The sequence below is a fragment of the Sceloporus occidentalis genome, unplaced genomic scaffold, assembly GCF_023333645.1.
Source record: "Sceloporus occidentalis isolate IW3139 unplaced genomic scaffold, rSceOcc1.0.p SCAF_10, whole genome shotgun sequence".
Classification (NCBI taxonomy): Eukaryota; Metazoa; Chordata; class Lepidosauria; order Squamata; family Phrynosomatidae; genus Sceloporus; species Sceloporus occidentalis.
The window spans coordinates 22951373-22962310 of NW_028316990.1; the positions used below are offsets into that span (position 1 = coordinate 22951373).

General features: G+C 46.2%; 2 protein-coding genes across 4 annotated transcripts in view; both read right to left on the reverse strand.

The window, feature by feature from the left end:
• Positions 1-8130, reverse strand: part of GRID2IP (Grid2 interacting protein) — a 34475-nt gene extending 26345 nt beyond the window's left edge. For 2 of the 3 annotated variants that reach the window (XM_089539802.1, XM_089539800.1), the window contains exon 1: positions 647-1185. In XM_089539802.1, the coding sequence (XP_089395928.1) occupies positions 647-660 (14 nt within the window). In that variant the 5' untranslated portion in view covers positions 661-1185. Of the gene's footprint in view, positions 1-646; positions 1186-3695; positions 3851-7977 lie in introns of those variants that run through there. The other variant, XM_089539801.1, reaches the window with a different exon arrangement.
• Positions 7963-9604, reverse strand: LOC149306181 (delphilin-like). The gene is made up of 2 exons (XM_089540846.1): positions 9531-9604; positions 7963-8573 (listed from the first exon to the last, which is right to left on the reverse strand). The coding sequence occupies exons 1-2, from the start codon at positions 9544-9546 to the stop codon at positions 7963-7965; spliced, it is 627 nt and encodes a 208-aa protein (XP_089396972.1). The 5' UTR covers positions 9547-9604.
• Between the last annotated feature and the right edge of the window lie 1334 nt (positions 9605-10938).

A 10938-nucleotide genomic window follows, 5' to 3' on the forward strand; every position in this document is an offset into this window, starting at 1 on the left:
GCGAAAGTGAATGATTTCAGCACTGCAGGTGAAGAATGCCTATTTACAAGAATACTCCCCCCCCCCAATGCAATAAGGCTTTGCAATATCCCTGAGACCACAACCTGAGACCTGCGGCTGCCTCCATCATCCAAATCCCCAGCATCCACCCTTGGCCCCTTAAGCGAGAGACCTTTCTTTCAGCAACATCTGGTCACTTCCTGACCTTGGCGTGCGACATGAAACCCCCCCTTCCATCCACTCACCCATCCATCCATCCATCCATCCATCCATCCATCCATCCATGCCACTCTTTCCCTGGTAATCCGAGGTGGAAATCTCCCTCCAGTGTAACCTTTGAGGAACTCAGGGCTCAGCTTCCCCCCAACAACTGCCTGCCAAGATGCACCAGAAATCAAAGTCTGAAATAAAAGTTTTTCTCTCCTATCCACTGGGTCTACAGGAAAATGAGTCACTGCTGGTTTGAAGTCACAGGAATGCTCTTCTTTCTCTCTCTCTCCCAGTTTTGATCTGGAGGATGCGGAAAGATAACAAACCTTTGTGGATGGAGTCGCAGACCTCAGCACAGTGCCAAGAGACATCATCAGGACATTTTCCTCTCTCACAAGACATGCACACATCCAAAAAGGGACCAGGTTGCACTTACCCAAGGCAGCTCATCTTCCTTCCTTGCTGTTTCCACACATCCTTGAGCTGGAGGCTAAAATTCTGCACCTTCCCAAGGACCTGCAAACCATATGGCAGAAAACAGGAGGAGGAGGAGGAGGAGGAAAAGAAGCAGAAGCAGAAGGGGGGATCGGATGGGGTGGGAAGAGTCACAGCCAGGAAAAAGGGGCACGTGCCTGATCTCCCCAGCCGAAGGGATCAAGGGGGGAGAAAAATGCCAGCAAATTAAAATCGGAAAAGAGCTTAATTCTGGATAAATGGCTTGAAATCCACTGAGAGAAAGAGGAAGGGTTTAAGGAGGAGAATATAAACAAGCAAATAATAATGATGGAAAGGAAAGGGGGGAAAGCAACCGAGGGCTGAGGTGGATGGGTTGATGTTTATCCAGCTAGAGGATTTGGCTTGTGCCAGATCCAAGGAGTCCCAGATGAACAAAACACTCAAAAGGTATTAAACAAAGGAGAAGGGAGATGGAAGAGGATGCCCAGAGAAGAAGCTGTCCAGCACAGCAACTGTGTGTCTCTCAGTCCTGCACCTGCTGCCACTTCCAAAAAGAAGCAGCGAGGACACATCCAATCAGAGGAGCTGCAGAAGGTTGATCTCTCTCTGGGGGATATATATATATATATATATATATATATATATCCCCTTCTCCTGACTAAGCGGCATTGCTGGGCACACCAAATATGCCCGCAGTCAAGAGTGTGCATAGAGAAAGAGGAGACGAGCGGCACAATCGCACCTATTATCCCCTTCTCTCTTCCACACACAAACACACACACCTTCCTGCCACCTGAAAGCAAAGGCATCAAGGAAGCTGTCCCAGTTCTTCTTGCCCCATGAAACAGAAGGTCTGCCTTGGCATCGGATCCCGATTGCAGGCCTGGAATCCACTCTGGATGCCAGTTTTCAGTCCCAGGAAAAGGGCCAGAACTGGATTCCCACCCACTTCTTCCCCCAAAAACAGAACCTGCAGTTTTCTGCCTAGTGTTGCCACCTTTTACAAGAAAACCTTTCCCACCTCTTTTGATATCTTGTCACTAAGATGGGCAGAACAAGGGCCCACCTTGCAGGGTGTGTTTTCTTTTTTTTAAATGAGAAATAGCATTGCATACGGATTTCTTCAGCTAATATTAGCCTTTCAAAATTCTTGGAGTATAGAAGGACAGACAGCTCTAAAGGACAAGGCAACTCAAGTAATAGAGAGCCAGGATCGTCCTGTTGTTGTTGTTGTTTTGTATGCTTTCAAGTCCTTTCAGACTTATGGCGACTATCTTGGGGTTTTCTTGGCAAGATTTGTTCAGAGGGGGCTTGCCATTGCCATCCTCTGAGGCTGAAAGAGTGTGACTTGCCCAAGGTCCCCCAATGGGTTTCCATGGCCGAGCCATAAATCAGACCTTACTCTCCAGAGTCATAGTTCAATGCTGAAACCATGCTGGCTCTCAGGAATGTCCTGACCTTGGAGGAATAATAGAATCATAGCCTGCCATGCAGAAATACACACCTGAGGCACCCGTGAGCGATTCCCATCCAACCTTTGTTTAAAGACCTCCAAAGAAGAGGAGAGCCCATCATCCTCCCAGGCAGTCTATTCCAATGTTGGACAGCTCTGAAAGCCCACACTTTCTCCTTTCCTCTTTCAATTAATACATAACTTCATTTGGGTTTGCTTTTTAGCTGTGATATTTCAGATAAAGGGTGCACCATGTTGGAGAAAAGGTATAGAAATGGTCTGGAGGCAATTCCTTTTGGCTTGCAGAATTATGGCTGGGAAGAGGCTGCAAAGAATTGGGTTATGGGGTTTGGGATGGTTTTGGAAGCCCGGGACGTGACTGTCTGGGGCATTTCCCCTCGGCTGAACCCGGCATGAAGTTGTTCTGGAATCATGGCAGCTTCTCCCAGTTCCCCAGATTAGAAGCAAGAATGCAGAAAACAGGGCCAGATGGAGGCTTGATTGCCTAAAGACCCAGAGCTCCGAAGGTCTCTAATCCCTTCCCTTCACCTCTCAGGCAGAGCAATATGCCCCATGGATACACAAAGGGGAAGGCACACAACGCAGGCAGCATTACTGGCTCAGGGATGGAGGGACACACAAACATCCACTACGCACCCCTAGCCATCATCTCCTGTGCCTTTCAACATTTCACAGATGAAGACAAGACATATGTATCTAGGCAACATCAGAGTGCGGTGGAGATGACCAAAGATATTAATAAAGAATAACAGGCAAGATAGGAGAGGTTGCAGCAGTTTGCTTTTACTTGAACCAACTGGGAAGGGCAAGACTCCGTCTCTCCTCTCCCCTTGCTGAGTTAATTGAGTGCAAACTACTTTTGCACAAACGGCTTTGGGCCATTTTGCACCAAATGACAAATCCAAGCATTCTGCAAGATGGAGCCATGACAGTTACAAGGCTATCAAGCTGCTGTGACTGTGTAGTATAGACACACTCCGTGTGAACAAATGCTTCGTTTCCTAAAAGAAACCCCAACCAAAGCCCAAAGTTATAATAATAATAATAATAATTATAATTATTTATTTATTTATATCCCGCCTCTTCCGCTTTGAGGATCGAGGTGGGTAACAGGCCCAAGAGGAAGAGATGTATTGGGAGGCCATGCATGAAGAGACACATGGGACAACAAGGATGCAAGGTAAAGACAACAAGGGCAAACTGTGAAGGAAGGAAGGCTGTCAGAAGGCTTCCTCTCTATTGAAACACATCTGCCTTCTGCAAACTCATCTGCAATCTACAAACAAACTGCCTTCTACAAACACATCTGCTATCTGCAAATATGACTGCCTTCCGCAAGCACATCTGCCTTCCATAAACACACCTGCAGACTGCAAACACATCTGCCTTCTACAAACACATCTACAGTCTGCAAACACAACTGCCTTCCATAGACATATCTGCCATCTGCAAAGACAACTCAAGCTCATCTGCCTTCCACAAAGACATTCCACATGTCTTCCGCTATGATAGGAGTGGGAAAACCAGTGCAGAAGGCCACCCAAAGCATCCGTACCTGATATTGTCTATGAGGAGCTGGTGGGAGTCCTGGGTGAGGAGCATGGCGAGGGCATAAGCCAAGTAGTCCACCTTCCTCTCGGCCGCGTACTGCTTGAGGGTGGTGAACATCTTCTCTTTGAGTTCTGGTTGGTCTCCCAGGATCTCTTGCACCTGCGATGGAAACAGGGAGAAAGTAAAAGATGGCATATCCATGGTTGCTACAGCAGAAAAATCCAAAAGAGGGAAGATGTCACACTCTCACACAGGTGTGCTTTTTCATCCAGAACATCATAGTCCATCTGACTTGCCAGGAGCACCATCAGGTACAACAAGGACATGGAGGAAGGATGGAAAACCTATGGATTTAGAGACTTCATACCCAAAGACCTCACCATGGCTTCAGCTCAGGACACCCAAACTAACAGATTTTAAACTGGTTTGTTTTAACTTAATATATTTGTTGTCTGTTTATGTTACTCTCGCTGTTGCAGAAATATTTTAAAAGTATTTTTAAAATTGATTTTATTGTACAATGCCCTGAGATACTATAGAACAATAGAGTTTTCAAACATTGACAGACAATAGTATATATAATAGATGTAGCCAAGTAAGCTTTCCACGCAATGAGAGATTCCTTCCAAAAACCCATTTATGAGGAAGGTGTCCAATCTATGGTCGGCCCTCCATATCCACGGATTCTTTTATCCACAGACTGAAGCATCCATGGCTTGAAAATACCCATATATATATATATATATATATATATATATATATATTCCAAAAAGCAAACCTTGATTTTGCCATTTATATAAGGGACACCATTTTATTATGCCATTGTATTGTATACCAAGGGACCAAAATACAACCATCTCATTTTGCTATTTTGGTGTCTAAGGAGAGTTCTACCTCGATTTGCTCTCTGACCCATTTATTGGATACTTTTGTTTTTAAGCATCCATGGTATGCATGGTATGCACAAAACTCTCCCCCAGCATCACATTTCAAGAGATTTCCAATCTGCTCCCTTCAGTGTCCAGATCTGACCTTCACAGATTTACTGTGATTTCAAGAGAGCAGCAGGTCTTTCCCCTGCAGTGTGCAATCCATCAGCAGCACCAAAAAGGCTATGAAAAAGTGGAACGAGCATTGCAATGCACATCCATGTGCAGAAGAAAGGGACTCATTGGCAGCCCACCCCTGCGCTGTCCCACTTTGAGGCACTCCAAAGTCAATTATCACAGGCTTTGGTAACCTACATCTCCAAACCACAAGGTACGCAACCCTTTCCAAGCGCAACTGCATCACAAGGGGGACTGGATTCAAAGTCACTCCATCTGGAGCAAGGACAGCAAACTGGGGGTCTCTCCATCACCTCCTAATTAACTTCTTAATTAATTAATAGGATAGCATAGCATCTGCTTCTTCTGCATAGACTCACAACTCAAGGAGTTGCACCAGGAATTTCTCAGGCCTCATCTGCACTGCAGAAATAATCCAGTTCAACACCACTTTAACTGCCGTGGCTCCATGAAATAGAAGCCTGAGATTTGTAGTTTGGGGAGATATTAGCCTTCTCTGCCTAAGAGAAACTGCAAATCCCAGCATGCCGTCGGATAGAACTAGAACAGTTGACGTGGCATCAAACTGCATTATTTCTGCAGTACAGATGAGGCATCAGTCTACAATGCCCAAAAACTGGGTGGGAATGAGAGGCCAAATTGGCACCACACTAATCCCCCAAAAGCCTGTTCCTGGGAGCTCTAGTTCTCTCCTGGATCCATGCACTCAGAACCAATTTTCAAGGAATGAAAATGATCATTGCAACTCCTGGATACTTCTGGGAATGGCAATTCTTCATTTCAACAAAAGTGGAAGTGCTCAAGCTCTCTTTTTTATAGTTTTTTAACCACACCTTTCTTAAAAAATATAATGAGAAATGGATTTCTGGCTGCCTTCATTTTGGGATTTTTGCAGTGGCTTCAAGGATGAGAAACCGGTACTTTGGATCGTCCCGTTCCATCTTTCAACACTATCTTCTGCTGCTCACAATTGTTACCTGCCGACAACAATACCCTTCTGGTTTCTATGTAGGGCAAACCAAAATTGACAGAAGTGACATTTTAAAGGGCAACTTTTTAAAAAACCAAGTTTTTGCAAGAGATTATTTCTGTCTCCGAGGAGGATCTGCCTCTCTTCTGCAAGCGGCAGATCTTCCAAAGAGGTGTTTCAAAAGGAAGACACTCCAGTCTGTGAAGTTAGTTGTTCATCTGGATTTTTGACTTTATTCATTTTGGGGGATGAACAAGGAGGAGAGGCTTCCTCTTTCCTATGCCAGCTGCTAAGCTAATGCATTGGCACCAAATGTTGCTCTCATTTTGCAAACAATTAAGCTCTAATTGAATTCTCACAGGCCATGCACATTTTGCATTTCATTCCCTTCTGCCTTCGCTTCTAACAACAGCATTGTGTGGGGATTAATGGCCCTCCAGATGATGATTGCTGAACTCCAACTCCCATCAGATCCAGCCATAATCAAGGATGATGGGAGTTGCAGTTCATAGGGCTTACACATTCCCCATCTCTACTCTACGGCATGAGGATGATGACACAACGATACCTTCTCCAGGGTGGTTCAAGGGCTGCATCCGCAATGCAGAAACAACGCTGTTTGACTCCACTTTAACTGCAATGGCTCTATGCTATGGAATTTTAGGAATTGTTGGGATTTTTTTTAGCTTTCTTTGTCAGAGAGCTCAGCTGTCAAATGAGTCTACCCTAGTTGGGACTGGATGCCCAGTTGCATGACAAAAGTGCTGCCAAATGCACAACCAAACACACATGCAAATCCATGTTTAATGCAAAATGGTGCCATGTAAGTCACTCTGTCTCTGTGACCTGGAAGCGAACATAGACGTCCCACACTGGACATACAATAAATGTCCACCTGGATCCACAGGAAGATTAACGCAAGTGTAAGATACCGATAAGACTACAGCCAGAAACTTCTGGAGAGGCAGAGACTTTGAAGAAAGCCTTGTGCTTTTCATGCCAAGACTCGGATAATGTGAAGGAGCAAGGAACCAGGGGAGAGCTATCTCTGTCTTTTTGGTATTCCTGCCATAAATATAACAGCTTTTGTAAAACTACTACTCCAGCTACTCAGCATGCAAGAAAGCTGCCTGACAAGACCTAAAGCAAAGATTAACGTGGAAACATTCCTCAGGATGAGATGGATCCTGCTGATATCTGAGAATGGCAGAATCTTACTCTTCTTCTCTTTCTGCCAGAGTCCTACCTTCCCATCCCTTTCTTTTTAAAAGATAAATAAATCTGTGAGATTTTTTTTCTTTTAATGCCACTTTGAAATGGAAATATGATGGCCTTCAAAAAGCTAACAAGCAACCATGGTCGGCTTTAAAAGCAGCAAGACACGATGCGTGTTTGCAAAATTGCTTGTTGCTTTGCAAGCATTTGCTGTTAATGTGCAGAGAGTACAGTGGAGATGGAGAGGCTTTCATACTTTCTCTCTCTCTCTCTCTCTCTCTCTGTCTCTCTCTCTCTTTTTGGTCTATTTATAGCAAAGCATGTTCAAATCTGCGCTGGAGAAAAATTGGGGTTTAGAGGGCTGGACCCTCTAAGGCAACCTGGAACCTCCCAGATGTTTTGGATTAAAATTCTCATAATCCCTGGCTATCGGCCAATGCGCCTCCAGCAGATGGGAGTTGTAGCCTTAACCAACTGGACAACCCCAGTGTACTATATATATGGTGATTTCTCTCTTCAATGTCCTCTGCCACCAGAGCGATGGATTCTAGAGTCCTCACCAACATCATGGCCAAACTTTAACAACTACCTAGCAACATGGGAGGATTAATTGGTTTTTAGCAGCCCTGCAAGAATTGGAGGCTGTGAAAGGACTCAGAGAAGTAATCTTTTCCATCAAAGTAATAATAATAATGGCTCGGTGCTATGGAATCCTGGGATCTGTAGTTTGTTGTGGCAGCAGAGCTCTCTGACAGAGGAGGCTAAATATCACACAAAACTACTGTTTCCAGAATTCCATAGCATTCAGACATGGCAGTTAAGATAATGTCAAATGCATTATTTCTACAGTGCGGATGCAGCCTCTTAGTCTGATTTTTAAAGGAGCTGTCCAAGTTACTGTTTCTATTTCCCCCCCTCCAAAATTAAGTTTGATGCCTTTAAAGCCTGGACTAAAACCCAGAGTGGATGCACAATCCTGCCAATGTGGGACCCGCCACAGATGCACATGCGCATCCTTATCATCCTTGATGTACCTTCTTGCTGAACTCTCTGGCCTTCTGCCTCCGCTCCTGGTGAATGGCATCCGCACTCTGGACAAATTCCCGGACATCACTGCTTGCTAGCCGCGTCTGGGACCGACTGAGCCGGAGAAATCCCAGCCGGAGTCCCTGGCCTTGGCAGGCATGGATCATGGCCGCCGCCTCTTCATAAACCTTGACAGGCATCCCATTGACCTCAAGGACATAGTCACCAGCTTTGAGTCCAGACTGAGAGGCAGGAGATGCTGGGGCCACAGTGTCCACTTGCAGAGGAGGCCCTCCATCGCAGGCCAAGGTGAAGCCAAAGCGACCTTCTTGACCCGGCCGGAGGTCCACCTGCTGGATGCGGGAGACCACCCCAATGCTGGGGGGCACGTTCTCACATTGCCTGGCCAGGGCCACCAAGGCCTCGCAGTTCATGGCTGACACGGGCTGGCCTTCGATCTCCAGGATCTGGTCCCCTGGTTGGAGTCCGGCTACCTGGGCGCTGCTCCCATCGTCCACGGCCATGATGTAGCAGGGACCGCTGCCGCTGATCCTAAAGCCAAATTCCTCTGGCCATCTCTCGTTGGTGGTGGGCATGGTTGCGACTGGAGAAAGAAAGCGGACCCAGAAAGAGGTCAGGTCCCCCTCCAAACCAAGGACTGTGGCCTAAACCCAATGGTCAACCCCTAGCAAAGTAGACTCATTGAACCATCAGGGACTCTAGGACCTAATGGATTCAAGCTACAGGAAAAGAGACTCCACCTAAACCTTAGGAAGAGCTGTTCAACAGTGGAATAATATGCTTCAGAGGATGGTGGATTCTCCTTCTTTGGAAGTGTTTAAGCATAGGCTGGATGGCCATCTATTGGGAGTGTTTTGATGGTGGGGCCTTTGTGAGTCCCTTCCAACTCTATGATCCTATGAGTCTAAGACAGCCATATCCTCCACATCCACAGATTCTTTATCCACAGATTGAAACATCCGTGGCTTGAAAATATTCAGGAACAAATCTTTCTGAAACCTGGAAAGCCCATGGCTGCCAGTCCAAGTTGACAATACAAGATAATAATCTAATCCGGTATATAACTCAACATCTGACTCAACATATAAGACATTCCTAGGTTCCTTGGACACATAAATGGTAGGACATGACTTTCACCTGTAAAAGGTTTTGGCATCTTTTTCTCCTCAGGAGCTCCAAGTGGGAAAGAAGCCCACCTGAAATCCTGCAGCTGAGTCGCCCGGACAATTCTGGTACCCTTCATTCAAAAAAGTTAATGTCCAAACTCTTGGCCTGACTCAGAAGACAGCTTTCTAACACAAGGATTTGAATCCCTGCTTGGCCATGAAAACCTATTGGTTGACCTTGGACATGTCCCACTCTCTCAGCCTCAGAGGAAGACAAGGGCAAACCCCCTCCGAAGGAAATGAAACCCTATGATAGGTTCACCTTAGGGCTGGCATAAGTTGGAAATGACTCAAAGGCACACAACAACAACAATCCAAGGGGAACCAGCCTCTTCTAGACCCCATCCCTGTTCCCAGGTCTACAGAAAACTCACAGAAATTCCTGGCCATGGGAATTCGTCTGAGGTCTGGCCAAAGTCGCCGACATTTCGCTGGAGTGTCCAGACTGTCGTGGTTTCCTTTCCACTTCCACTTCTTCAGCAGCTTTTTGCCCAAATCCTCACTTGCCACAATGCAAATGCAATTGTCTCTCTGGAGTGCAAGGATGGCCGGACCAAGTTTTTGCAAATCCAGCATGCAGTTTACTTGAGCTCTGTGTTGGGTATTTTTAGATTTCCCCCTCAAACTGGAAGGAATTTCGTAGGCAAATTCCTTCCTCCCTCCCTCCCCTTCCCTCCCCTTTTCTTCCTTTGCTTACTTTGCAGAAATATTTGTAAAGGAAGAGAAACCTGCCGACTATTTTATGCACCAGCCGTGTCCCCAACTTGTCTGCAATCTGGTTCTGGAAACCCCTAAGACACATTAGCACCTGTCAAGAGCTAAACTGGATTAGATGCCAGCCCTGGTCTGGTGTGTGCAAATTGAAAAAGACGCTAATGCAGAAAGAGAAGGGCCTCCCTGGGGTCTGGGCAGAAGGAGAACCGCAGGGGGCTTCAGAAAGAGACAGTGAGGCCGGAGGTCACCCCCACCAAGCCCTACTATGGGGATTAAAGGGAAAGTTATGGCAAAAGAAAAAAAGGTTGCTGCTTTATAACAAAGAAGGATTTAATTTACTGAATATTTAAAGGCCATCTACATTAGAATGCAAATATTTGCTCAAGAGAAAGGTTAAGCATCTCAAATACATGGAAAGAGAATGTGGTCGCTGCACAAGACGTGGCGATGGTCACCAACAGTGTGTCACTCAAGAGCCAGCGTGGTTTAGTGTTGTGAGTGCTGGATTATGACTCTGGGGACCAGGGTTCGAATCCTTGCTCGGTTATGGACATCTGCTATGTGGCATTGGCCATGCCACACAGCCTCAGGAAGGCCATGGCAAATGTGCTCTGAATAAACCTGACCGAGAAAAATCCTAGTAATGGGTCCCCCTACGTTGCAAATGGTATGAAGGCGCAAAACAATTGGGAACCTGTGTGGCGTAATGGTTTTGGGGTTGGACCAGGACTCCGGACCCGACCATGGTGGTTTGTTCCAGCATCAGTGAGCCTCATATCTGCACTACCCTTCTTATTTCCAGGAGTGCTGTTGAGAAGAAGCTTAGGATGTGGCTTGTGGTGTTTGTCCTCTCCTTGCTGAAGACATGCAAACACACAACACACACACACACACTTGTGGGCATTCATTTGTGCACTGCTTACCTTTCTTGTGAGTCCAGCAGTTCCAAGGAGAGGCTCTTGGACCCAGCTAAGCCATTGCGGCGGCAGTGGCGGCTTCTTTGGTGCTCCTGGATCAGTTACAGCTCTTGTGGGGCCAAGGGTTTCTATGGCAAATTCTATCCAGGGA